This window comes from Schistocerca nitens, chromosome 4, assembly GCF_023898315.1.
Source record: "Schistocerca nitens isolate TAMUIC-IGC-003100 chromosome 4, iqSchNite1.1, whole genome shotgun sequence".
NCBI classification, from domain to species: Eukaryota; Metazoa; Arthropoda; class Insecta; order Orthoptera; family Acrididae; genus Schistocerca; species Schistocerca nitens.
This window is the reverse complement of record NC_064617.1, coordinates 236,557,791-236,583,709: the sequence shown is the minus strand read 5'-3', so window position 1 is coordinate 236,583,709 and position 25,919 is coordinate 236,557,791. Positions and strand designations below refer to the sequence as shown.

Below are 25,919 nucleotides of genomic sequence, written 5' to 3'. Positions count from 1 at the left end.
GAAGCCAAGCCAATACAAAGCCAAGATACGAAACGAAAATTATAAATAATCACTATGGCTACGAAGTCTTTCGCGACATATTTCTTGAGTAAAAATCTCTCGGTGTACATGCCGCGTCAAATCAGGATAAAACTCCAAGCTTTCGACCACTACCTCCATGGTCGTCGTCAGGGCTAAAACTGACTGTCGTGAACTAGCGAGGTTCCCACTTTTATATGCAAAGGACGGCTTCTTATTGAAGCTGGGGACTCTGTGATCCGGGAAGCAGTCGAAATTAGACTTAGCGATAATAACTTTAATAGAGACAACGGCTATGCACTTAGCAACACTTGGAAGAGTGCACTGGATAAAGAAAAATCGCAGAGAAAAACTTCTCGCACTTTACCTCCTGATTCAAGGGATGGCGCTGCAAGCAACACGGGATAGCAACTACATCTATGGAAGTAGAGGGCACTACTTCACTACGCGCCATATCGCTGACGTATTCCAGCCAATAAGAAGCCGTCCTTTGCATATAAAAGTGGGAACCTCGCTAGTACACGACAGTCAGTTTTAGCCCTGACGACGACCATGGAGGTAGTGGTCGAAAGCTTGGAGCTTTATCCTGATTTGACGCGGCATGTACACCGAGAGATTTTTACTCATAAATAATCGCTATTTGCAATCGATCAATGATAACATCGACGATCCTGGTGCCACCTACTAATACCGCATTCATGCTGTTTATCACGAAGGCTGTGCCAATAGTTAAAGTATTAAAGTAAAGAGCAATAGAACGGGACGAACTGTAAATTCAACGGTATTACGCTCAATTTTGCGAAAAAGCCGGACACTGTAAAAATCCGCCCGGACCCCGGACAAAGAGCTAAAAAGGAGGACATGTCCGGATTAATCCGGACCGTCTAGTCACCCTACTCCCTCTATGTGGGAGCAGAACAGTACAGGAAATGAATAAAATCATATCGGTTTTCAAGCCACGTCAGTTTGAAAACTCCGAGGAAAGAAAATGACTAGTCGTGGGACAAGGCACCCTCTGCCGTACACCATATGGTGGCTTGCATAGTATGTGTGTACATGTAAAATCATGTAAAGTTTTCCTCAGCGATTTTTCTTTCTCAAGTGCATTTGGAATTGTGTTCAAGTACTATGTTTCATATTTATGTATATTCACACGTATGTGTGACATTTGATCTGTTCTTGTATCTAGCTGAGACTAAAAGCAATAGCAAATAAATAAATAAATTGCTAAGTACACAAGTGTCTCTTGAAGTTGTGACCATGCAGTCTAATTTCTGCTGCTTCCCTAATCACAGACACCCAACTGTTGAAGCCGTGGGCCTGAATCCTCGTCTGTACAGACAGTCCTGTGTTTATTCATTAGACTGTTCTTGGAAACTGCTGTTTTAATGTTTCTGTACTTAAGGTGGCAATGTTCAACACAGCAATTAGCAACAGTCTGTATAGATAGCCCTACATAACTGGTGCCACACTTGCAAGGAATATTATAAATACCTGGCACTCTGAGACTGAAAGCATCTTTGGCAGGTCATGTTTCTTCAATTTTCCTTGGTGGTCAGATGGCCAGTTGGATTCCTTAGCCAGTTTAGACTCAACTTGTCTTACTCATTGTCGCATCACAGAATGGAAGTTGTTCTATGTGTTGGACCACATGGCTCTGTTGAATGGTATATGTCTTGGTTTCCTTGACAGATTTGCCAAATTACACAGGCATCATTCCTCCCATTTTAGCACACCTTCACTATTCATAAACTGCTTTCCTTTTTTCCTTCTGATAATGCCAGTAATGAGGTTCTACAAATATGAAAACAGTTAAAATTGAACTAAAACACATTTCCAGTCCTAAAATTGTTCTTGAATACTGATAGCTTTTAGGAGGTAAAATTGTTGATGGAAACTAAACTCATCTCGGAAATGTAAGATCAAAACTAAAAAACTCTTTGAATCTAAATTAATCTTGAAAATTAAGTCTTATTGAAAGTAAAAAATTCACTTTGCTTTTGGGTTGTAGAAAAGTCACGACTGTAGTGCAGATAGTACAGTCTTGAGCAAGTTCTGAAATGTTTTTTGCCCTATGCATTGTTTTTGAAGCAGATGATAGTTGCTTTCCACTGTTCCGATTCTGTTAGCATAGAATGGAGGTTATGAGAAAAATCTGAAAATCTATGTGTAACTATTGCTTTTTGCTATGGGAAAATCTCTCTAGTCCAGTATAAAAAAGTATGGTAGGCAGTGCATTTTATTTCTGATGTAGCTCTACTGTGAATCCATGTAAATGTTTTGAAGTGGCAGTGGCAGGGACGTGCTCTGTGACTGTATCATGAGGGACAACAGCTGCATGATCAAGGCCTCTATTACCATTAGAATATTCTGAGATAGTTGAAGAAAAGTTACTTGGCAATGGGCATCTCCATTATATGTGCTCAGGCCCCCTCTAAAAACAGTGCTGCAATTATTAATGAAGAAAGCCATTTGTATCTTATCCATTGTCATCATTTTTGTCACCAGCTTTTCTGATCACTGGTCAAACTATACTGGCTCTGTTCTTCCATATGATAACTTAAATGTTTTACAGCTGTGGACAGATTTTTAGCCTATCTACTGCTGATCAGTTGCAGACGACTACCCCTGAGTGGTAATGACATAGGAGCTCCTTCCCAACTCTGCTACTGCCAATTTGCATATGTTGAGCTGCACCCTGCTATCTTGAGGGTAATATTGGATGATGTTCTGAATGTCTATTAGATCTGGCACATTATTAATAATGACAGCCACATTGTCCGTTTATGTATACAACTATCACAATCTTTCGAAAGGAGAGACCTGGTGTCGAGGAGTAGACTTCACTTTGCAGCAGCTCTGTGACTAACATGTAAGATGGTGGGTAGTACAAATATTTGTTGCAGCATTCTTCCAGTGAAAATTCGTTGGGTGAGGATACAGTTCATCTTCACCTGCAAGTAGGTGCCCTACAAGCATCTGTCTAAAATACCCACAGAAGTCATTGTGTTCATGGTTGCTGTTACATACTTGCATTCAACTCTATCGTAACCCTTCTATGAAGTTTTAATGTCTCTGCCATGTGAACAAAGTATAGGGAAGAGGTGTGTGTGTGTGTGTGTGTGTGTGTGTGTGTGTGTGACAGTTGGTGGGTGGGTGGGTATCAGGAATTGGGTCACATCTTCTGCAAACTCTGTGGATAAATTTAATCTTGCTAGATGTGCTCATTATAAATTTTGGTAAGCATTATTAACAAAATGCCATATGCGATCAACGTTTCAACTGTTGCAGACAGCTTTCATCAGAGTCAGCATGAGGAAGGCTGCTTGCAATAGCAGTTAAAAGTTAATAACATTAATCACATATAATGCAATTAGAAACCGACTAGAATTTTATTGGAATGGACTCTAATATTCAGTAAACCTTCCCTGCACCATATGCCTATATTTCTTATTTAGCTGGATGCTGATATTTGGTAGGTGTCTTCTATGTGTTAAATTTGTACCACTCAGCTACGAGGCAAATGATGTTGATAATTTTTGCCGTATTTCTTCCAATGGTTTGAAATTTTTTGGTATATGAATTTGTTTAAATCTTGTGGAATACAATTCCTTAGCAATCTTTGGACAGATTGCTATATGTTTTACATGTTTTCAGCTACTACATGAGCTTGGATTTCACTAGCTGAACTCACTAATTGATTGTTCTATCAAATCTTGTAGAGGTTCTAAAAAAGCATTATCAGAACAATTTCAAGTTCAATTCTAGTTGTATATCCTTCACAGCAGTATCTTTTATATTCAGTGTGCATTGATGGAATTTTTGTTTGTATTGTTTGTTTATCATCTAAGTCACTGTTATAATTTTCCACTTAGTGTCAGTTGTCATAAGAAATAAGTGGTGGCTTGTTCAAAATACAGCTTTAAAATTTTAAATGTAAATTTCAGGGTGAGATTTGGTGAAGTGGTACCAGACAGTAATCATATGCCAATGCACTGTAGCACAATGTAAATATTGCACTAAAAATATGCTATTTCTCTTCAGATGTGTGCGAACAAAATGGATGAAAACATGTTTTGTACCACTCTTTCTTTGATGACTATAAACCACAATGTCGAGTGCTGAAATGATTTCAGCCATGCTATGATCCATTCAGAGAAGGGACACAGCAGTCTGCGTTCAACTGCACATGCTCTTGTGTAACATCGTATCTACCTGCGCTAACAGTCCTACAATTCTCACAGCATCAATCATCAATAGAGGCAAGTATGGAAATAATGCAGGATCTAGCAATATCTCTACCTCACTGTCTGAGCTGTAACTAAGTGACAAATGGGAAGTCGGACCTAGAAGACCAATGGAAAAGTTTCTGTTCCCCCCTTGTGCAGATTTATATTACTAATGTTGTTTTTGGGACAAGGAAGACTTATCATATCAGAAACACGTCTCCCTTGATACAACTTCTTATAATTAAATGTCAATTAATTGATGGTACGAGCCTTCAGGAGATCCTAAGATAAATAATAATATTGTTAAATGTTTTGTGTGTTCAGCATGACTGAATGGTTAGAGATGAGTTACAGACCAAAGAAGGTAGGTTCACATCCTGTTGTGAGTAATAATTGTTTCCCTCATTTCATTGGTAACAGATTGTGGGATCAGCAATAACATTAGTATTCTTTCTTGTCACAAGGATTTGGACAAGGGTGTGGTTGGACAGAAGAATTGAAAGGAATTTAATAACCAACACTGAGCATTTCAACTCCAAAGTTGCAGACAGATTCTGCAGCAGAACAAAGTGACATAAGAACTTCATTTTTTGCCATTGAGTTAGTGTTACTTTGTTAATATATTTTTATTTATTTGTTTTCTGTTTATTTTTGAAATATTGAAGCACACTGGTAACATTTTGCATGAGCTGACATTAGCATCTGCTTAAGAAATTGCATGGGGGGAGCATTTGATTCCTTATGTTAGCTCTGAGATACATTACATAAATTGTAGATGTACAGAATCTGACATAATCTTCTTTTTTGCATAAATGTCCTTTGTGTGTATTTTGTCGTAACAGGATGACAACTGCATACATGTACTCTGAAAACATCTGTTTAAAATGTTAACAAAAACATGGCAAAACCCATTGCTTTCATTACTTCTGTACACAGTTATTTTCTGTTCATCTCTATTACTTATACATAAAATTTAAGAGCTGTGTTGTTAACCTGTAGGAGTGTTTGAAGTACCACCTTCTCCTTCATTTGTGTTTCCCCTCAATCTTTGTTTCCCTATCATCCTGGAGTCTGAGTGACTTACCTCACATATGTGTATTTATATCCTTGTTTTTACTATCGCCTGCCTCATAGATACTGTCACTAGGGATTTCAATACCATTTCCTTTGTTGTTGTTGTGGTCTTCAGTCCAGAGACTGGTTTGATGCAGCTCTCCATGCTACTCTATCCTGTGCAAGGTTCTTCATCTCCCAGTACCTAATGCAACCTATGTCCTTCTGAATCTGTTTAGTGTATTCACCTCTTGGCCTTCCTCTACGATTTTTACCCTACGCGTTGCCCTCCAATACTAAATTGGTGATCCCTTGATGCCTCAGAATATGCCCTACCAACCGATCCCTTCTTCTACCCAAGTTGTGCTACAAATTTCTCTTTTCTCCAATTGTATTCAGTACCTCCTCATTAGTTATGTGATCTACCCATCTAATCTTCAGCATTCAACTGTAGCACTACATTTCGAAAGCTTCTATTCTCTTCTTGTCTAAACTATTTATCATCCACCTTCCACTTCCACATGTGGCTACACTACACACAAATACTTTCAGAAATGACTTCCTGACACTTAAATTTAAACTCGATGTCAAGAAATTTCTCTTCTTCAGAAATGATTTCCTTGCCATTGCCAGTCTACATTTTATATCCTCTCTACTTCAACCATCATCTGTTATTTTACTCCCCAAATAGCAAAACTCATTTACTGCTTTAAGTGTCTCATTTCCTAATCTAATTTCAGCAGCATCACCTGATTTAATTTGACTACATTCCATTACCCTCGTTTTGCTTTTGTTGATGTTCATCTTATATCCTCCTTTCAAGACACTGTCCATTCCATTCAACTGCTCTTCCAGGTCCTTTGCTGTCTCTGACAGAGTTACAATGTCATCGGCGAACCTCAATGTTTTTATTTCTTCTCCGTGGATTTTAATACCTACTCCAAATTTTTCTTTTGTTTTCCTTACTGCTTGCTCAATATACAGCTTGAATATCATCGGGGATAGGCTACAACCCTGTCTCACTCCCTTCCCAACCACTGCTTCCCTTTCATGCCCCTCGACTCTTATAACTGCCATCTGTTTTCTGTACAAATTGTAAATAGCCTTTCGCTCCTTGTATTTTACCTCTGCCACCTTCAGAATTTGAAAGAGAGTATTCCAGTCAACATTGTCAAAAGCTTTCTCTAAGTCTACAAATGATAGAAACGTAGGTTTGCCTTTCCTTAATCTATTTTCTAAGATAAGTCTTAGGGTAAGTATTGCCTCATGTGTTCCAACATTTCTATGGAATCCAAACTGATCTTCCCCAAGGTTGGCTTCTACCAGTTTTGCCATCCATCTGTAAAGAATTTGTGTTAGTATTTTGCAGCCCTGGCTTATTAAACTGATAGTTCGGTAATTTTCACATCTGTCAACACCTGCTTTCTTTGGGATTGGGATTATTATATTCTTCTTGAAGTCTGAGGGTATTTCACCTGTCTCATATATCTAGCTCACTAGATGGTAGAGTTTTGTTAGGCCTGGCTCTCCCAAGGCTGTCATTAGTTCTAATGGGATGTTGTCTACTCCAGGGTCCTTGTTTCAGCTTAGGTCTTTCAGTGCTCTGTCAAACTCTTCATGCAGTATCATATCTCCCATTTCATCTTCATCTACATCCTCTTCCATTTCCAGAATATTGTCCTTAAGTACATGGCCCTTGTATAGACCCTCTATATACTCCTTCATCCTTTCTGCTTTCCCTTCTTTGCTTAGTACTGGGTTTCCATCTGAGCTCTTGATATTCTTGCAAGTCTTTGTCTTTTCTCGAAAGGTCTCTTTAATTTTCCTGTAGGCAGTATCTATCTTACCCCTCGTGAGATAAGCCTCTACGTCCTTACATTTGTCCTCTGGCCATCCCTGCTTAGCCATTTTGCACTTCCTGTCAATCTCATTTTTGAGACGTTTGTATTCCTTTTTGCCTGATTCATTTACTGCATTTTTATATTTTCTCCTTTCATCAATTAAATTCAGTATCTCTTCTGTTACCCAAGGATTTCTATTAGCCCTTGTCTTTTTACCTACCTGATCCTCTGCTACCTTCACTATTTCGTCTCTCAAAGCTACCCATTCTTCTTCTACTGTATTTCTTACCCCCATTCTTGTCAATTGATCCCTAATGCTGTCCCTGAAGCTCTCTACAACCTCTGGTTCTTTCAGTTTATCCAGGTCCCATCTCTTCAATTTCCCACCTTTTTGCAGTTTCTTCATTTTTAATCTACAGTTCATAACCAATAAATTGTAGTCAGAGTCCACATCTGCCCCTGGAAATGTCTTACAATTTAAAACCTGGTTCCTGAATCTCTGTCTTACCATTATATAATCTATCTGATACTTTCCAGTATCTCCAGGCTTCTTCCATGTATACAACCTTCTTAAATGATTCTTGAACCAAGTGTTAGCTATGATTAAGTTATGCTCTGTGCAAAATTCTACCAGGCGGCTTCCTCTTTCATTCTTTACTCCCATTCCATATTTGTTCTTGGACTTTAGTATGTTTTGTACATCATGCAAGATTTTTGCTTTTTTGGCAATACAGTGAACGATCTTACAGTGTTGCTTATAGTGATTAGAGTTAGTCCTTTGGATTAAATAAAGCTGTCTCTTCCTAGTACAAGATATTGTGATCCCTTGTATTAGCCACACTTTCTGTCAGCTTGCACTAAATTGTACCTGAAACACTGTGTAGAACAGTATTCATATTGTTGAAGAAACATGTTTATTGAATAATTAAATTTCACATTGTAATGGGACACCCTTTTCTAACATAACGTCTTTTTTATAGAAATAATAAATACAAAGTAACTTGTATAGGTGAACATTATCTCAGCTGTTTAACTAAATGAATTTCATATGATTTGTGGGCATGCCTCTGATGGAAACGCACGAAGTTTTTTTTAAATTTTTTCTACAACAATGCAATTGATAGTTTTATGAAAAAGGAGAGTGTGAAGTCTGTGTGATATAGAAGAATGGAATAAAAGAAAAGAAAATCATAGCAACGGATAGTCCTTCAACAGTTATTTAGTCCTCTGTAAGCCAAATTTTCAGGCTCAAGAATGTACCCCTAGACACAAGAATTGGAGACAACAAGAGAAAATCAAGATAAGTAAAAAGTTTTTCTTTTGTGTATCTTGTTGTTGTAGTCTTCAGTCCAGAGACTGGTTTGATGCAGCTATCCATGCTACTCTATCCTGTGCAAGGTTCTTCATCTCCCAGTACCTACTGGAACCCACATCCTTCTGAATCTGTTTAGTATGTTCATCTCTTGGTCTCCCTCTGTGATTTTTACCATCCACGCTGCCCTCCAATACTACATTGGTGATCTCTTGATGCCTCTGAATATGCCCTACCAACCGATCCCTTCTTCTAGTCAAGTTGTACCACAAATTTCTCTTCTCTCCAATTGTATTCAATACCTCCTCATTAGTTATGTGATCTACCCATCTAATCTTCAGCATTCTTCTGTAGCACAACATTTCAAAAGCTTCTATTCTCTTCTTGTCCAAACTATTTATCGTCCATGTTTCACTTCCATACATGGCTACACTCCATACAAATACTTTCAGAAATGACTTCCTGACACTTAAATCTATACTCGATGGTAACAAATTTCTCTTCTTCAGAAACGCTTTCCTTGCCATTGCCAGTCTACATTTTATATCCTTTCTACTTCGACAATCATCAGTTATTTTGCTCTCCAAATAGCAAAACCCATTTACTACTTTAAGCGTCTCATTTCCTAATCTAATTCCCACAGCATCAACCGATTTAATTCGACTACATTCCATTATTCTCGTTTTGCTTTTGTTGATGTTCATCTTAAACCCTCCTTTCAAGACTCGGTCCATTCCATTCAGCTGCTCTTCCAGGTCCTTCGCTGTCTCTGAAAGAATTACAGTGTCATCGGCGAACCTCAAAGTTTTTGTTTCTTCTCCATGGATTTTAATTCCAACTCTGAATTTTTCTTTTGTTACCTTTACTGCTTGCTCAATTTACAGATTGAATAACATTTGGGATAGGCTACAACCCTGTCTCACTCCCTTCCCAACTGCTGCTTCCCTTTCATGCCCCTTGACTCTTATAACTGCCATCTGGTTTCTGTACAAATTGTAAATAGCCTTTCGCTCACTGTATTTTACCCCTGCCATCTTTAGAATTTGAAAGAGAGTATTCCAGTCAACATTGTCAAAAGCTTTCTCTAAGTCTACAAATGCTAGAAATGTAGGTTTGCCTTTCCTTAATCTATTTTCTAAGATAAGTCGTAAGGTCAGTATTGCCTCATGTGTTCCAACATTTCTACAGAGTCCAAACTGATCTTCCCCGAGGTCAGCTTCTACCAGTTTTTCCATTCGTCTGTAAAGAATTTGTGTAAGTATTTTGCAGCCATGGCTTGTTAAACTGATTTTGTGTATTTTGTGCCTAATGAAGCTTTCATAAACTTGTGCAGAGACAGAGAATTTTAATAGTGATGTGTGGGAGGGTAAGATTACACCATCTACTGCATGTCCTTGATAATTTTTTTCCATTGTTCATACCGTAAATTCTCTCTCAATAGTGTGATTGAGTCAGTATTTGTGATTCTGTGAAATTGTAATTTTGTATTTTAACTAATACAGAGTGTTTTTTAAAACATTATGCCAGAAGCAATATTGGCACTGTATAGTATATAATAATGTGTAAACTAGAACATAAATTATAATCTTGTCATCTGTCTCACTATTGACAACAAAGCTGATGGTATTTCTTTGAAAGCAAATGAGATGTGAATTGTTAATCATTATTGCAAGCACTGGTTTCCATAAATGGATCTGTTGCTTGGGTCATTTAAGTAAATATAGTAATAAAGTTAATAAAAACAGAGAACTGCATCAAAGAAAAGGTCTATGAGAACCTTTCATGTTTATAAATAATTTATATGTTCTGTTGATCATAATTTGACTCAAGTATGTGCCTAAATATGGATGGTAGATTTGTCTTGAATAAAAAATTAAATGCGGCACCTACGAGTTTTGACTTGAAGTTTACCGTGATATTTACAGAAGGGAGAGTTTGGGAAACAAGCTTCTTAAAACGGTTGTTGTAAATACGACGCTCTACATAATTAAAGTGTGCCACACTATTTGTAAATGACAGTATACAATTAACTATGTTGAAGTACTAGCGAATATTGAGGAACTAAATATATACAAATTTAGAAGTAGGCAACTCTTAAACAACATATTTTAATATGTATTCGATTTATTTAGGAGTATGTAGAGAACATTATTATGATCATTAATAGCCCTCAGTTACATATCCTATCTTCGTACTGAACAATCAATGATAATACACAGTTATTCTTACAAAACTCTAATCAGGTACAATGCAGTTATGCTCACTTAATCTTTTGCATCTATAATTCCACCTGATGTTATTGCAAAAGTAGCTTCATTCTCAGGAAGTTCAGGACTGCAAAAGAGAAGCATTATCTTATAAAACATTTACTACTCATAAAACATGTAAGACTGTGAATATCTTAATTTTGTATATGTTATACAAATATATGAATGGCAGAATATTGGCAGTTGCAAGTTACATCTTTCTTGAATTTGAGAATTCACTTGTAATAAGGAGGACTCATCAAATAGAAATACATATTAATTCACAATAAAAAAACACAACCATATTCATTATTACACTGTCCATAAATTGTTTGCTTTAAAGCTGCATCATGCACTTCTTTCTGAGAAACTGATACCATGAAGACAGCCAACTGATAAGGGGCAACCACCAGAAAAAAATCAAAATTACTTTTAAAATCTACCCAATTAGTCTGCATAATAGTTAAGAAATATGTTAATCTGGCAGGCGAAACTTCCAGTTATATTTCCAAGGAAGTCTTGATGCTGAAAAAGAGGACTCATATCCTAATTTCACACAGCTTTCTTCCATAACAAAACTGTGTTCAGAAATGCAAATAAAGTGAAAAGGAAAATGGAAGGGGTGGTGAGATATTTTGCATTTACATTTCAAAGTTTTGAAATGCACCAGAAACATTAGTTTGGAGATGCCATGTCATACAACAATGCCACAGAATATTTTCACTATTGAAAACTTTTGTTACTCTCATCCGGGTCTCTGAATGGTCTGGCCTTAGCCAGCCTATCCCTCTATTCTCCCTGAGAGATGAACTGTCAACTTCAAAAGCTGGAAAGTGTGCCACATTAATTTTGTCTGTGTTTATTGGTAGTACTACACATATTGCCTACTGAAGTTAAAAGTGGGCCAACAATCCAGCCTCATAATTTTCTTGGTTGAATTTTCCTTTGCTTCTACATTCAATATTTTCTACATTCACTGTTTTTCACTTTTGAGTTCACAAGAATGGCATTTCTGGACATTATGCAAAATAAAGGAAAGACAACCACTCATCTATTGCTGACTGATGTGTGGCACATAGAAATTTGCAACAGAAACAGTATTTCACTAGCTTTTGAGCTCTTGCTCTTTCTCTAGTAGAAGTACACACATTCACCCAGACAACTGCACAGACATCCAAACTCACTTGCACACAGCCATAGTGAGACTGACTGCTGATTATTGATAACAGCTGCCTGGGCAAATGGAGATGGGGAGAGAGTAGGAAAGGATGCATGAGGTGAGGAGTGGGTTGTGGGATGGTATGAGACAGGCCTTTTGACAAATGATTCAGTAGCTGCGCAACAATATAAAGGAGATCAGAGGTTAAAGCATATAAGTGGTAGAGTGAAAGAAAGGGGGGAGGGGGGAAAGGAGAGGGAGAAAGGGGAAGGGAGAGTGAGGAAGAGAGGGGGACAGAGGGAGAGAGAGAGAGAGAGAGAGAGAGAGAGAGAGAGAATGCCCACATGCTTGGGGGGCGCAGGGGTAGGAGGTTGGATGAGTGATGGGAGAAGGCAGTACATGATCTAATCAGGGAAAGAGTAGTGTGGGCAGAGGAGGGAAGGGAAAAGATAAGTTGAGGCAGTAGGAAACAGGTTTGCAGAGGCTTAAGCCAGGGGGATTGTGAGAGTGTAGGACATGTTGGAGAGAGAATTCCCACCTGCATAGTTCAGAGAAAATAATGCTGGAAGGAAGTACCCAAATAGCTCATGTAGTGAAGCAGCAGTTGAAGTCATTTGTTACGTCATGCACAGCTTGTTTGTCAACTGAATGGTCAATTCTAGAATTTGCCACAGTTTGGCAGGGGCCATTCATGTGAGTAGACAGTTGATTACATGTCGCACCCACGTAGAATGCTGTATAGTAGTTTCAGCTCAGTGATGTATAACATGCCTGCTTTCACATGTGTGCAAGAATACGTGTACTTCTGCTACAGAAAGAGCAAGAGCTTGATAGTTAGTAAAATAGTGTTTCTGTTGCATGTCTCTGTCTCTATGCACCACACATCAGTCATCCATATGTGAGTGATAGCTTTTTTTATTTTACATATTATCCATCCAGGAATTTCCATCATTATTATATATTTCTGGATTTTATTTATTATTTCTGATTAATGAGGACATGACTAGGCAGACTCAGTACTTCGTTTAAATTGAGCGTTTATGCCATCAGAACAGTTACAACTACTATGGAACTCTGGAGAACAGAGAACATAAAGGCAGTTTTTAAATTATAATTGTTAAAGAAATTTTAATTTATAAAATTAAATTAGATCTACCATAAAGCATACCTGTCATAAATCTTGGCAATTCTGGTTTCACCCCTGCCTTTCCGTAGGGCCAGCCTAGTTGTTGAAGCATGGGCTAATATGTTTCCTCCTATGGGTTTCTTTGGATCTGCCTGTTGGAAATGTGCAGAAACAGCATGTCATCAGTTTTACAACTAGTATATTTAGATATTTCAGGTCACATCCTAGTCATGATCAACTAACAAATGGTGCAAAATCAGTCTACTCTTCACCAAAGAATTGTTGAAATGTATGTTTATGGCTAATTAAAAAGATCTGCTGAAAATTCCCATCCATCACATCTACCATATTACATGCACAGATATCAACAACATGAGAACAGATAAAAGTGAATAGCTCATTCCTCCCATGCAATCACAAATCATTTTCTGTAGATTCCATCACAGAGGAAAGCCTTCAGAGATGCACATAAAGTTGAGTTGTACATGAATGGGAAGAAGAAGTCAATGTAGACAGTTTCTTTAAAGTACATTAACAATAACTTTTAACTAGTGCAAATCTACTCACAAAATTAGTTTAGTTTACTTTATATTTCAGGAGAAAAACAGATACCTTAAAAACAATCGTTACACCTCTTAAACTACTCAGCTTCTGTTTTTATTTAATACTTCAAACAAAGCATTTATGTAACCTTACACAGAACACTATCAGCTATCTATATACTGGCAAAGACAAGAGCTATTTAACACAAACATTGTAATGGAATTGGTATCTGTAAGTCCAAATATTCTGATAAATTGTTGGGGATGTGTCTAGTAAAATATTCTCTTTCTTTATTTTTTTAATATTAAGGATTTTAAATATCCTACCTCATGTTTACCAGGATCCTGTTATAGTCTTTTTGAACTAGAATTTGAAACTCCATTCTAAACTGTAGACAGGAATGGAGAGTCTATATGGAAATTATTTTTATTTTTAGTATTGTTGTGTATTGTACATTTTCTTCCAAATTCATTCTTTTTATTAACCACAAATACCAATATATATTGGTGTCCGAGTGCAAGAATCCCTAGGTCAAATTTACAGAATAGCCTTCCTACATGCTTCTGTGAAATGAATACTTTTTTATGTTAGCTGCAGTGCCACAGATTCTGCTGTCATACATTATTGAGAGAAACTATGCAAATTGTACTAGCAATCCTGGCTGCAGGTTGAAGGAACGAGATATTTCTAAATGCATAGCATGCAGAACTGTACATTTTGGCTAACTTATCCAGGTATCGGTTGGTAGGACATGTTCTGAGGCATCAAGGGATCACCAATTTAATATTGAAGGGCAGCTTGGAGGGTAAAAATCGTAGAGGGAGACCAAGAGATGAATACACTAAACAGATTCAGAAGGATGTAGGTTGCAGTAAGTACTGGGAGATGAAGAAGCTTGCGCATGATAGAGTAGCATGAAGAGCTGCATCAAACCAGTCTCAGGACTGAAGACCACAACAACAACATCCAGGTGCTGGTGCAACCTCAATTTATCATCTATCTGGATGCCAAAGAACTTCACACATGGAGCCTCATCTAGTGTGTGCCAACTGATTATTACTTTTAGATAATTTTATTTGTTTGGAATTACATAAAATGATTCTTTGTCTTCAAGAGGTAAGATTCCAGTACTGCTGATAGACACATTAAACCAAAAGAAACTTTTTCTAATTTCTGTAAGTAATAGGTTCCCTTTTCAGTTCTGTGCCTAGCAATAGTTTTTCTACATTTAATGTGCCCTTTGACACTATTGGAATTTTGTCTGCTGAATGCCAGCCATTTTATTTTCTTGTAATTTTAATTTACTCAGGTGTATCCTCTTTGTGATATAATATGAGACTTTGTAAGATCAAGAGTTAAGCTGTTTGCCATGAACCAGCAAGTCTTTTCCATTATCCTCATGGGTATGCACGTTTGGGTCATTTATGGTTATGCTTGTGACAGCATAGTTCTTGAAAAAGCTTCCCAGTGTCACTAGTAAATAATTCATATAGGTCAAGAAGAGCACATATCCTTGCAGGATATCATATTTTAAATTTTTCCACTTTTATTCCTGTTGTATCGACCCTCTGGGTGTGACTCCATCCATGCAAGGGGAATGCTGTTAACATCATACCATTTTAGTTTTACTAACAGAGCTGGATGAATGAAGTTCACATGAATGCCAACAGGTTGATTTTTTGTTTTACAAGAACTGACTTCATAAAATCATACATTGATTTTTCAGTAGAGAAGCCTTTATAGAAGCAAAACTCAGCTGTTATTAAAAGGTTATCCTCTGTGGTAAGCAGTTTCGTTGAGAAATTTATTTATTTATTTATTTTTTTTTTCGAAATTTTTGCGAGTTTTCCAGTTTAACATCTTTCATAAGATGTTTGGTACTGCCCCTTTGGTAAGACAGTGGTTGAACCTGGGCTGGCATAGTAACAGATGTTTTGCTAACACCCATGCTTCGTCCAAGTGAACACCATCTCGCGGTAGTACTGCTGACTAGGGATGCTATGTTTGAGTACCACTGCCACCAATGGAAGGATTGTGGAGCAGGCAGTTCCTATTGCAGGGATCATTTTATACAATAGAAGAGTTCCTGAACTACAGTGTTTAACATTTCTTGTATTGTAAATCGCAAATGTATGCCCAAATTTGTATTTGTAATACCGAATATTTTTATTGTAAACATATATTTTGCGATATTTATTTCTCTGTAACACTTATTATTTTGTAATCTTTATCTATCTCTAAAATGTATTTTTTGTAGTGGGACGTAAGTTACTGTTTACAGTTTTTTGTTTTGTAATCTCTATCACTAAAATGTATTTTTTGTAGTGGGACCTAAGTTACTGTTTACTGTTTTTGTTTTGTTTTATGTATTACCATAAATTCTGGCCAAAAGCTTGTAAAATTGACACGTTCCATAGTGTCACAACATGGTTCACCGGAACAAGAGTCACACGGTGAGCACCAGATAGTTTGGTGAGAATGCGTCTGTATTTGAAATGCTCTCTTGCCTGCCACCTTGGTCCATGACTGGCTGTATCCTCCCTTTGGCAGGAACTAGTTGAACTTAACTGTGCCAGTCTCCTGTTGCTGTAGTGAGTTTAAGTTTAGTGTATCCCCGAGGCATAGGCTTTTGGAGAAATAAAATCTCCACTTCTGACTGCAATCAGTCTTTTCTTTCAAAGGTTTTTCGAGACCCCACCAGACACACCACTTTCCCCTCATTTCCCATTCTGATCAAGTGCAGCATGTGAAAATTGGTCATATGAAGTGGGATAAGCTCATGTCTATGCCTGGCTCACACCTTTCCCTTGTGGATTGTTGCTGCTTTAATTTGATGGATACGAGTTGGCAGAACCTGTTAGCCTTGTTGTTATCATGTAACCTGGCTATTGTTATGAAACTTTAATTCTTTGTTTGCACTTGAATGCACATATTGTGCACTTCCCACGTGTCAAGGTGTGCAGAGCATACCACCAATGTATTAGGCAATAGATGTCCCCTTCATTGTGTGGGGATGCTCTCATGGGCTATGCCATGCTGTTGCTGCAGTCTTCAGTGTGAGTGCACACACTGCCGACCTACCACATCTTCTCATAGTGGCGCCTTCTCGTCACACTGCCGAGGGTTCATGCTGCTTCGTTACCACATGCAGATGCCACTGCCACTACCCTCATCATTTTGATGCCTGGCACTGCCATATCACTGGGTCCATCAATGCTGCCATCTTAGCCATTGCCTCTGTCAGCACAGATGTTAATATGTCAATGCAATGCATCCTTACTTCTCTTCATTGTCGGTGCTGTGAGCTTCCACTGCAGGAACTCATCACTGCTTAATCTACTATAGGTTGCTGTTAAGACCCCTCTTTTGTAAAGTTGTCAGTCTACAGAAATCTTGGCCCTAACACTGTAACCATACCTAATATGTGTCCACATACTTTGTCAGAGCAGCAAGAAATGGCTTTTACAGCCACTACTGCTTCAAATGATTAGATAGATTATCTCATGCTCTTACAAATGCAGGTCAATCAAATCGCACTTGACTAAAAGCCCCTCTCCCCCCACCCCACCCTCCTGTGAAACCTGGCAGGCATCAACACATACTGCTGCAAGCTCCTCCAGGGTGCCTGCAGTGGAGCCCATTGTGTATGTGCCTAATGTTGCCAGTAGTCTCCGTGAAGTTACTTTTTTACCTTCATTTTATTGTAAACCAGGTGAAAATGCCACCATGTTCCTCCAAAGTGCCCATGATGTTGGGCAGACATGTTCTTGGTCTGACAGCTTTCTTTTAAACGTAAAAAAATTAAAACAGTCTGGCAAAGCACTCATGTATGCAGAGTCAGTTGATGTGCTGCGTGATGCAGTTATTTTTGATGTCCAGGCAAAGGTGTTAACAGAGCACTAGTCCAGCAAACAGGGTTTCAGTTATTACCAAGATTGATTATCGACACTCTGACAGAAGAACGTAGAGGTTTTCGAAGCATGAAGCATTCACTAATAGCATCAGAATTGTATCTTGCTACACTTATGCCTTAGGGAAGAATCAAATGTGTAATGATGTGCTGGTTGAGGAGACCAAAGCCAGAGTGATTTATATGGCAACAGAAGAATAAAGGGAGAGAAATTTAAATTGCGATTTACTTCAATGAACATTAAACTTGAAGTGTTAAAGTTGGAATGAATGTTACTTGAATGTTAAGTGTTAATGTGCTTCACAAAGAAGTTTCCCCCCTTAATTAAGAGTGCATTTAAATGAATCTAAACTTTCAGAACTGTTCAGATGTGCCTGTCTTTAATAAGTTTTCTTGTACAATGTAGGTTTGTACAGTTGTTGTAATGATCAAATGTTAGCAATAAGGAGCTGTAGCCCACAAACTCTGCATCACTGCTGGTGCACTCTGCTCTCTTGAGAAGCTTATTTAAGTTTGTTTCTTATGTTAGACATTTGTGGCCACCTACACTTGTAGCACACTCTGGGACATATGAATGTAGTTATCTCAGTTTTGGGGGGAGAAAATATCAGTAAATTACTGTTCCACTGCAAAGACGGCCAATTGCAATGGAACTGGACTGTGTGTAGGCTGGAACTAACACTCATAAAGCCACAGAGATAAATATCTAATCGTGCATATATGTCAACTTGAAGCACAAATTTCCAGAGGTTTTAAAATGATGAAATTGCTCACCTTTGAATAAATATTTATTTATACAATAGTTCTCTTTAACAAAACTACCACTTTCATATTTCTATTTACAGGACATTATGCTTCATCATTTAAATAAACTTAATTCTCTAATTCTGTAATGGCAGCCGTGCAACAGTACAATTAGATCCACTCTGACAACACATCTTTCTATTCCAGTATCTCAAGGCATAGTGAAAAGTATTATTAATCCAGTGTCAAGGATGCAATATCAGCAAAGAGTACCAATGCCTACACAGAGCTTATTCTCACAATCACTTTCTTTCATCACTGCAAGTGCATTAATTCTCAAGCGCACGTAGCATAGAGTTTGTTGAACTACAGTCTGCGCCGTAAAACTGTCAGTGCAAGTGATGTAGACAATCCCTCTCAAAATTGGCACATTTCTCATCTCTTTAGTCCATTGTAACTACTGATGGCCTTGGGAGAGCCAGTCCTGACAAAACTCTACCATTTGGTAAGCAAGATGTATGAGACAGGCGAAATACCCTCAGACTTCAAGAAAAATATAATAATTCCAATCCCAAAGAAAGCAGGTGTTGACAGATGTGAAAATTACCGAACTATCAGTTTAATAAGTCACAGCTGCAAAATACTAATGCGAATTCTTTACAGACGAATGGAAAAACTGGTAGAAGCTGACCTCGGGGAAGATCAGTTTGGATTCCGCAGAAATGTTGGAACACGTGAGGCAATACTGACCCTACGACTTATCTTAGAAAATAGATTAAGGAAAGGCAAACCTACGTTTCTAGCATTTGTAGACTTAGAGAAAGCTTTTGACAATGTTGACTGGAATACTCTCTTTCAAATTCTAAAGATGGCAGGGGTAAAATACAGGGAGCGAAAGGCTATTTACAATTTGTACAGAAACCAGATGGCAGTTATAAGAGTCGAGGGGCATGAAAGGGAAGCAGCAGTTGGGAAGGGCGTGAGACAGGGTTGTAGCCTATCCCCGATGTTATTCAATCTGTATATTGAGCAAGCGGTAAAGAAAACAAAAGAAAAATTTGGAGTAGGTATTAAAATCCATGGAGAAGAAATAAAAACTTTGAGGTTCGCCGATGACATTGTAATTCTGCTAGAGACAGCAATGGACTTGGAAGAGCAGTTCAACGGAATGGACAGTGTCTTAAAAGGAGGATATAAGATGAACATCAACAAAAGCAAAACGAGGATAATGGAATGAAGCCGAATTAAGTTGGGTGATGCTGAGGGAATTAGATTAGGAAATGAGACACTTAAAGTAGTAAAGGAGTTTTGCTATTTGGGGAGCAAAATAACTGATGATGGTCAAAGTAGAGAGGATATAAAATGTAGACTTGCAATGGCAAGGAACGCGTTTCTGAAGAAGAGAAATTTGTTAACATCGAGTATAGATTTGTGTCAGGAAGTCGTTTCTGGAAGTATTTGTATGGAACGTAGCCATGTATGTAAGTGAAACGTGGACGATAAATAGTTTGGACAAGAAGAGAATAGAAGCTTTTGAAATGTTGTGCTACAGAAGAATGCTGAAGATTGGATGGGTAGATCACGTAACTAATGAGGAGGTATAGAATAGAATTGGGGAGAAGAGGAGTTTGTGGTACAACTTGACAAGAAGAAGGGATCGGTTGGTAGGACATGTTCTGAGGCATCAAGGGATCACAAATTTAGCATTGGAGGGCAGCGTGGAGGGTAAAAGTCGTAGAGGGAGACCAAGAGATGAATACACTAAGCAGATTCAGAAGGATGTAGGTTGCAGTAAGTACTGGGAGATGAAGAACCTTGGACAGGATAGAGTAGCATGGATAGCTGCATCAAACCAGTCTCAGGACTGAAGACAGCAACAACAAGTCGATTTGTGTCATTACATCAGGGATTTAACCTGTAGATTGGGAGTGAGGTAAAAGTAGCCTCTCCATCTCTTTGCATAATCCAATTTGATTAGCATTAATAGGCAAAGAAGCAGGGTGGTTCATTTTGACTCCTGTGCTCAGTAATGAACTGCACTGAGTTTTGTCAGTGATACCAACTGGCAGAAGTGTGATAAGTCAAATCACATTGCAGATCACTGTTGTACTCCTTTCTGCACAAAATGCCACATGATTGGGCTACCAAGCTATAAATGTCCACAGCACAAAAGACAAAGTTTTCCACAAGGGGTTGCTCCACAAAAGGATAGCAGAAATGGGAGCTCCCAGTGTAACAATACACAATGGGGAAATGAGCGAGGGGCAGGCCCTACCACCACCCTCACCCCCAGCCAGAACTGTGAACTAGAAGGTAAGCTCAGAGGGAAGACTGACCATATATTAGTAGATAACAGAACTCAGTTTAGTGTCTTATTTGCATCACAACATGACAATTATGTGCTCAAGCCATCATGGTACAATATAAGTGTCTTAGGTGAGGAGCTAATAATATCAGCTGAAACTTGTTTTGTTGATCTGCAAAACAACAGAAAAAAGTGTGGGTTTGACATGGAAATAGTGAGGATACAGATGAGATTTTGATGCCATTTTAAGGTATGATTTCCTGTACTATTTTCGGGAGGTGATAGATTACGAGACGTGAACTGTTCAGTTTATTGAAACAATCCACAGTTATGAGAAACTTGTGATATGAGGCCTCTTTAACAGGCCCTAACAGAACCATATGCATGGGATTTAAAAACTACCATTCCTGCCAGGATCAGAGGAGGTATGGGAAAAGTCCTCTGGATTGACGTGAAAACTTAAATACCAATGAGATCAGACTTTCTGGTCGATCCACTAGGCCAGAATGATGTCCTTGACCGGTTGCAAATCCATGTTAAGAGAAGCTTAAGTCAACCAGAAGTTTTAGGAAGATTGTGTTGACAATTTTGGCCAATGAGTTATTGAGATTCCACTTGGAATGATTTGCCAGTGAGAAAGGTTTGTGCAATTATGCATTTGTTAAGAAATCAGTTGTGAGAAAAGTTGGCACTTTTGCCTAAGACAGCTCAGAATCTTTTGTACCAAGTTCTGGATGAGTATGCATGGTTGTTTGAGGAACGGCAATATTTGCCAGCATCTGACCTCGTACAGTACAAAATTTCCATGGGAGATGCTAGACTGATTGCTCAGAAACCATATAAAGTACCATTTCGTTTACAATTGGTTGTTGAAGATACTAGTTAGTAGCAGCTGGCTGCAGGGATAATTCAACCCTGTGCAAACCATAGTTGTCACCTATTGTTGTGGTCCTGAAAAAGTCATTAAATGGAGAAAAGTCCTATCATCTATGTATCGATATGAGAGTAGTAAACAGAATCACCAACCCTGACACTTACCCTCTGGCCAAAACATTGGACCAGTTAGGGAATTGTAATTATTTTACCATCCTTGACATGTGCTCTGGGTACCACCAATTTTTAATTGCACCATAAGATCAGCCCAAAACTTCTTTTGTGGTTCCTTCTATATTTCTCCATATACCTTTCGGTGTAAGGAATTTGCCTCCCATTTTCAAAGGTTCGCTGACTTACTGTTGAAAGATATGAAACCTACTACATGTCTTATGTATCTGAATGACATAATAATTTTTTCAAGAACAATTAAGGAGAACACAGAGAGATTAAGGAATGTGTTGTCTAGGTTGCAAAGTGCACACTTAAGTTAGAAGATAGAGAAGTGTTCATTTCCTACGTCACAGGTCCCGTACCTGGGCATATTATTAGTGCAGGTGGAGTTAAGCCAGACCCTGGGTTTACAGAAGCTGTAGGCAATTTTTCCATACCTACAAATGTTAAAAGGGTTCCTATCATTTGTGGACACAGCAAATTATTATCACTGTTTTGTGGGTTCAATTGAGTGGACAGAGGAATGTGATGAGAAAAATTAAGGACATCTTAATGAGGTCACCGTTGTTAATCTACCCAGATTTTGAAAAATCATTTGTTCTTTCCGCATATGCATCTGATTATGGTGCCACACAATTTTTTCAAGAATACATTTTTGTGGGAAGGTCTACAGGTTACAGCTCTAGACAGATGAATTCAACTGAGATTAATTACAGCACTACCGAGAAAGAACTTTCAGCCTTATGTTTAGAGTTAATTATTTTAAAGGCTACCTATATGGATGCAAATTCACTATGGTCACTGACCAATCTGCACTTGTTTGGATGTTAAGTTTAAAGGATCTTAGTAGCCAGTTAACTCGATGATCATTGAAACTGGCAGAGTATGATTACACAGTACATCACAAGCAGGGCCATCTCCATCAAAATGCAGATGCAAGTCAGAATATTCAGACAGATGATGTTTCAATAGAGGAGGTAAAGGAAGCACAGGAGATAGATGTAGAATGTCACCAGTATGCATCTCACCCACAATTTGTCACTATATTGCAAGACACCCTTGGGTAACAGAGTGGTAATACCTAAAGAATTACAGCAGCATATTATGGCACAATGTCATGCCAGTTTACAGGCCTGCCATAATGGGAGACATGCCACAAATGCTAGGACAGCTTCTTGTTCTTAGTGGAAAGGCAGACAAAAAGATGTATGGAAATATATTCAAAACTGTTTACCTCATGCACAGAGAGCACCTCCTCCAAGGAACAATATCCTTTTACAGATCCTCCCAGAAGCTACAAAACCATTTCAGACTGTCGTATTAGGTGCTGTTGGCCTGTTTCCACATAGCACCCAAACTAATAAATACATCTTGTCTATTCTTGATCACTTTTCTCAGTTATTAATTGTAGTACCACTCACAGAGAAGACCATTGAAACAGTCGCTTTGTCGGTCAGTTGGTTCTTCCTTTTTGGACACCTCAATGCTATATTAACTGACGAAGGTTACAACTTCATGTCTGCCCTATTTGTACGAGTATGTAAACTGTTAAGAATGAAGGAATGGCGTATGACACCGCAGGCCAATAGCAGACTCAAACGTGTCATTAGACAATCATTTAAATTCTGTCTTATTACATGCGGAAGGCTCACATAGACTGAGATATGTAAATCGCTTTGGCATATACAGTGTGACATTGGAAGACCTATGTTACTACTGTGAACATGGAGGATGAACTGTGCTTTTCACCACTGTTTGTAAACCCCATAGTGAAAAACTGATTTTTATTATACTGCTAGGACTATAATATACACTATGCTTGAACATGAACTAGATATTCATAAGTCAAGCCATTTTTATTTATTCACTTAAAGGCAGGCATGACATATATATTTCATACCAAGCCAGTCCAGGGTTATTTTAAGAAGACACATTACATATTATCATTATTATTACTGAGATCCCCTTATTTGTCACACTGATGTGCAATTTCCGATCTACATGGGTAAGTTTGTCACTGAAGAACTGTTGACGCAGCTCTATGTGAGTCATCAGTCCAGTGCACCAATTGTCATGGTTGCAGGTGAGTTGAACACAAATAATTCAAGTGTGGAAATAAACAAGAATTCACATTCGAAATAGAGGCACCCTGTCTCAGCAACATTGACTATGACAAGAAATGATATAAGGGAGAATATGACAGAACTCTCTAACAGTTCAAACAGATGTGAGGCAATATCTTTTTTACTAACAAGACTCAAGAAGCAATGATAACATGAGATGTAACGATGCCAAGCATTACCCTCAGATATTTTCAAAATACCTTCACAAGTTTGAGAGTTTAAGAAATTAAATACACTAAAAAGTTACATCAGAATTAATGATGGGAAGAGTTGATAAAACCCACTGCTGCTCTAGCTACTAATAATGTTTATTGTGTTTAGCATAAGGTTATTGAGCTCTACCTTGCTATTTTTGCATTTGTGTGTGTTAAATTTTATGATTTTGTTCTGTAAAGAGTGACAGATTTCTCCCTCCCTCTTAGCTGGGCCATAGACTTAAGTGAATTTTGCGTTTTGTATCTACTGATAATGAAAGTGTTACAGCAAGAACAAACACGACTTATGTAACATAGTACTTCATAGAGCCAATGTAAGATACAATGAAGTACAGGTTGCACATGCCACTGAACACATTGACTGGACAACAGTATTACAGGCTATAGAATAGGCTGAGCGCTCATTTGCAACTGCTTAAACAATACTGTTTCCTTGGCAGCTCACAAGAGAGCACACCCTGGGACTGACTCATGTGGCCTCTATAAGCAGGCGTGTGAACTGTACGGATGCTTGATCTCTGAAATCTCTTGTGTCATCAGTGAAGATATATCACTTCTCCCTTCTAAGGAGTGAGAAAACCAAATACATACACGTAAAAACTAGGCATAGAAAAATACATGATACATAAAAAAAGCAAGGTACTGAAAAATAAATCACTGGTACCGAAAGAAAGCATTGGTACCAAAAAAAAAGCAATGGTACCATGAAAATAAGCACTGGATTCACAAGGCACTGAGCTTACTAGTCACAGAAAAGGCCAGTGTCAGCACTGACAGCCATTTCATCAAGTGACGAAGGTGGATGCTGCAGCATGTGGCGCGCAGGCCCCGGTGAGCTAGTGCACAAGTGATGGTGGGACGGTGTGGCACACTGGCCCCCCTCTCGTGAGAGGCTGCAGAGCAGAACTGGGGGCAGCATCTCCACAGAGGCATCCTTGATGAGGTCAGCACTCAGCACCAGAGCTGTCAGTGGGGGTGTTGGAGATGATGGCCACACAGGACCCAGCAATGGAGGTGGTGGTAGCTGTGGCATCAGGTGCAGTGGGGGCTGCACCAGCGACAGCAGTTGAGGTGTGGGGCAGAGGTAGGGACACCAGGAAGTGACCTGCCAGACAGTGATCCCCACTGTGGTGCAAACCAGACTGTCTGTGACACGGGAACAGGCATTGGCAGTGGCAATGGCAGGTGTGGCAGTTGGCCCTCCGGAAAAGTCCCCACCGTGTGTGTGTGTGTGTGTGTGTGTGTGTGTGTGTGTGTGTGTGTGTGTGTGTGTGTGGAAACAGTTGGTCAAAGTGACAGGACATCCACTCTTCAGAAGTGTAGATACACAGGCACCAGCCCAGATGACTGTCGAAGATGACAGGAACCCAGTTCAGTCAGCGGCTGAACCCATGTGCCCAGACAGGTGCACCTGGCCAGAACCATCTCGGAGCTAGTGACACCAGCGGATGCAGTGTTGGATCCAGCAAGTGGAGGAGGATCTCAAATGCAGAAGGTGAAGGTGCTGATGGATGAGTGAAAAGCTACGAATACAGCAAATGGTATAAAATAACTTCAGGAGACCTGCTGGATACATGCCTCCACCCCTGAGTTTTAAATGTCCAAACCGTGTGTTCAGCCTCACCATTAGATTAAGGAAGAAATGGGGGAGCTGTGAGACAATGAACACCGCTAACCTGACAAAAAGATGCAAAGTCTCGAGAAATGAACCGGTGGCTGTTATCGGTAACCACAATACACAGAAAAAATTGCAAAAGCAGGGCCAAAATAGTGGCCACCATGAATGTGGACAGACAGCACACCATGTAGGGAAACTTGGAATAGGCATCCACTACAATGAGCCAATACTGATTTAGGTCAGGCCCAGCAAAGCTGACATGTGGACGCTTGCATGGAAGCTGCAGCATAAGCCAGGGGGAAGACACCCGTGGGGCCACCTGTTGCTGAACACAGCGAGTACAAGTTGTGATAAGCTGTGTAATGTCCCCATCTATGCCTGGCCAATACGCATGCCGCTGAGCGAAAGCTTTGGTGTGAGGTGTCCCCCA

The 25,919-nt window shown here is 38.9% G+C and overlaps 1 protein-coding gene across 1 annotated transcript in view; it reads right to left on the bottom strand.

The window, feature by feature from the left end:
* Positions 1–10,670: 10,670 nt before the first annotated feature.
* The window catches only part of LOC126252041 (meiotic recombination protein DMC1/LIM15 homolog), a 164,990-nt gene continuing 149,741 nt past the window's right edge, over positions 10,671–25,919 (bottom strand). The window contains exons 7-8 of the mRNA XM_049952834.1: positions 13,027–13,136; positions 10,671–10,787 (exon numbers count right to left, since the gene is read on the bottom strand). Coding sequence (XP_049808791.1) covers positions 10,718–10,787; positions 13,027–13,136 — 180 coding nt within the window. The 3' untranslated portion in view covers positions 10,671–10,717. The remainder of the gene's footprint in view (positions 10,788–13,026; positions 13,137–25,919) is intronic.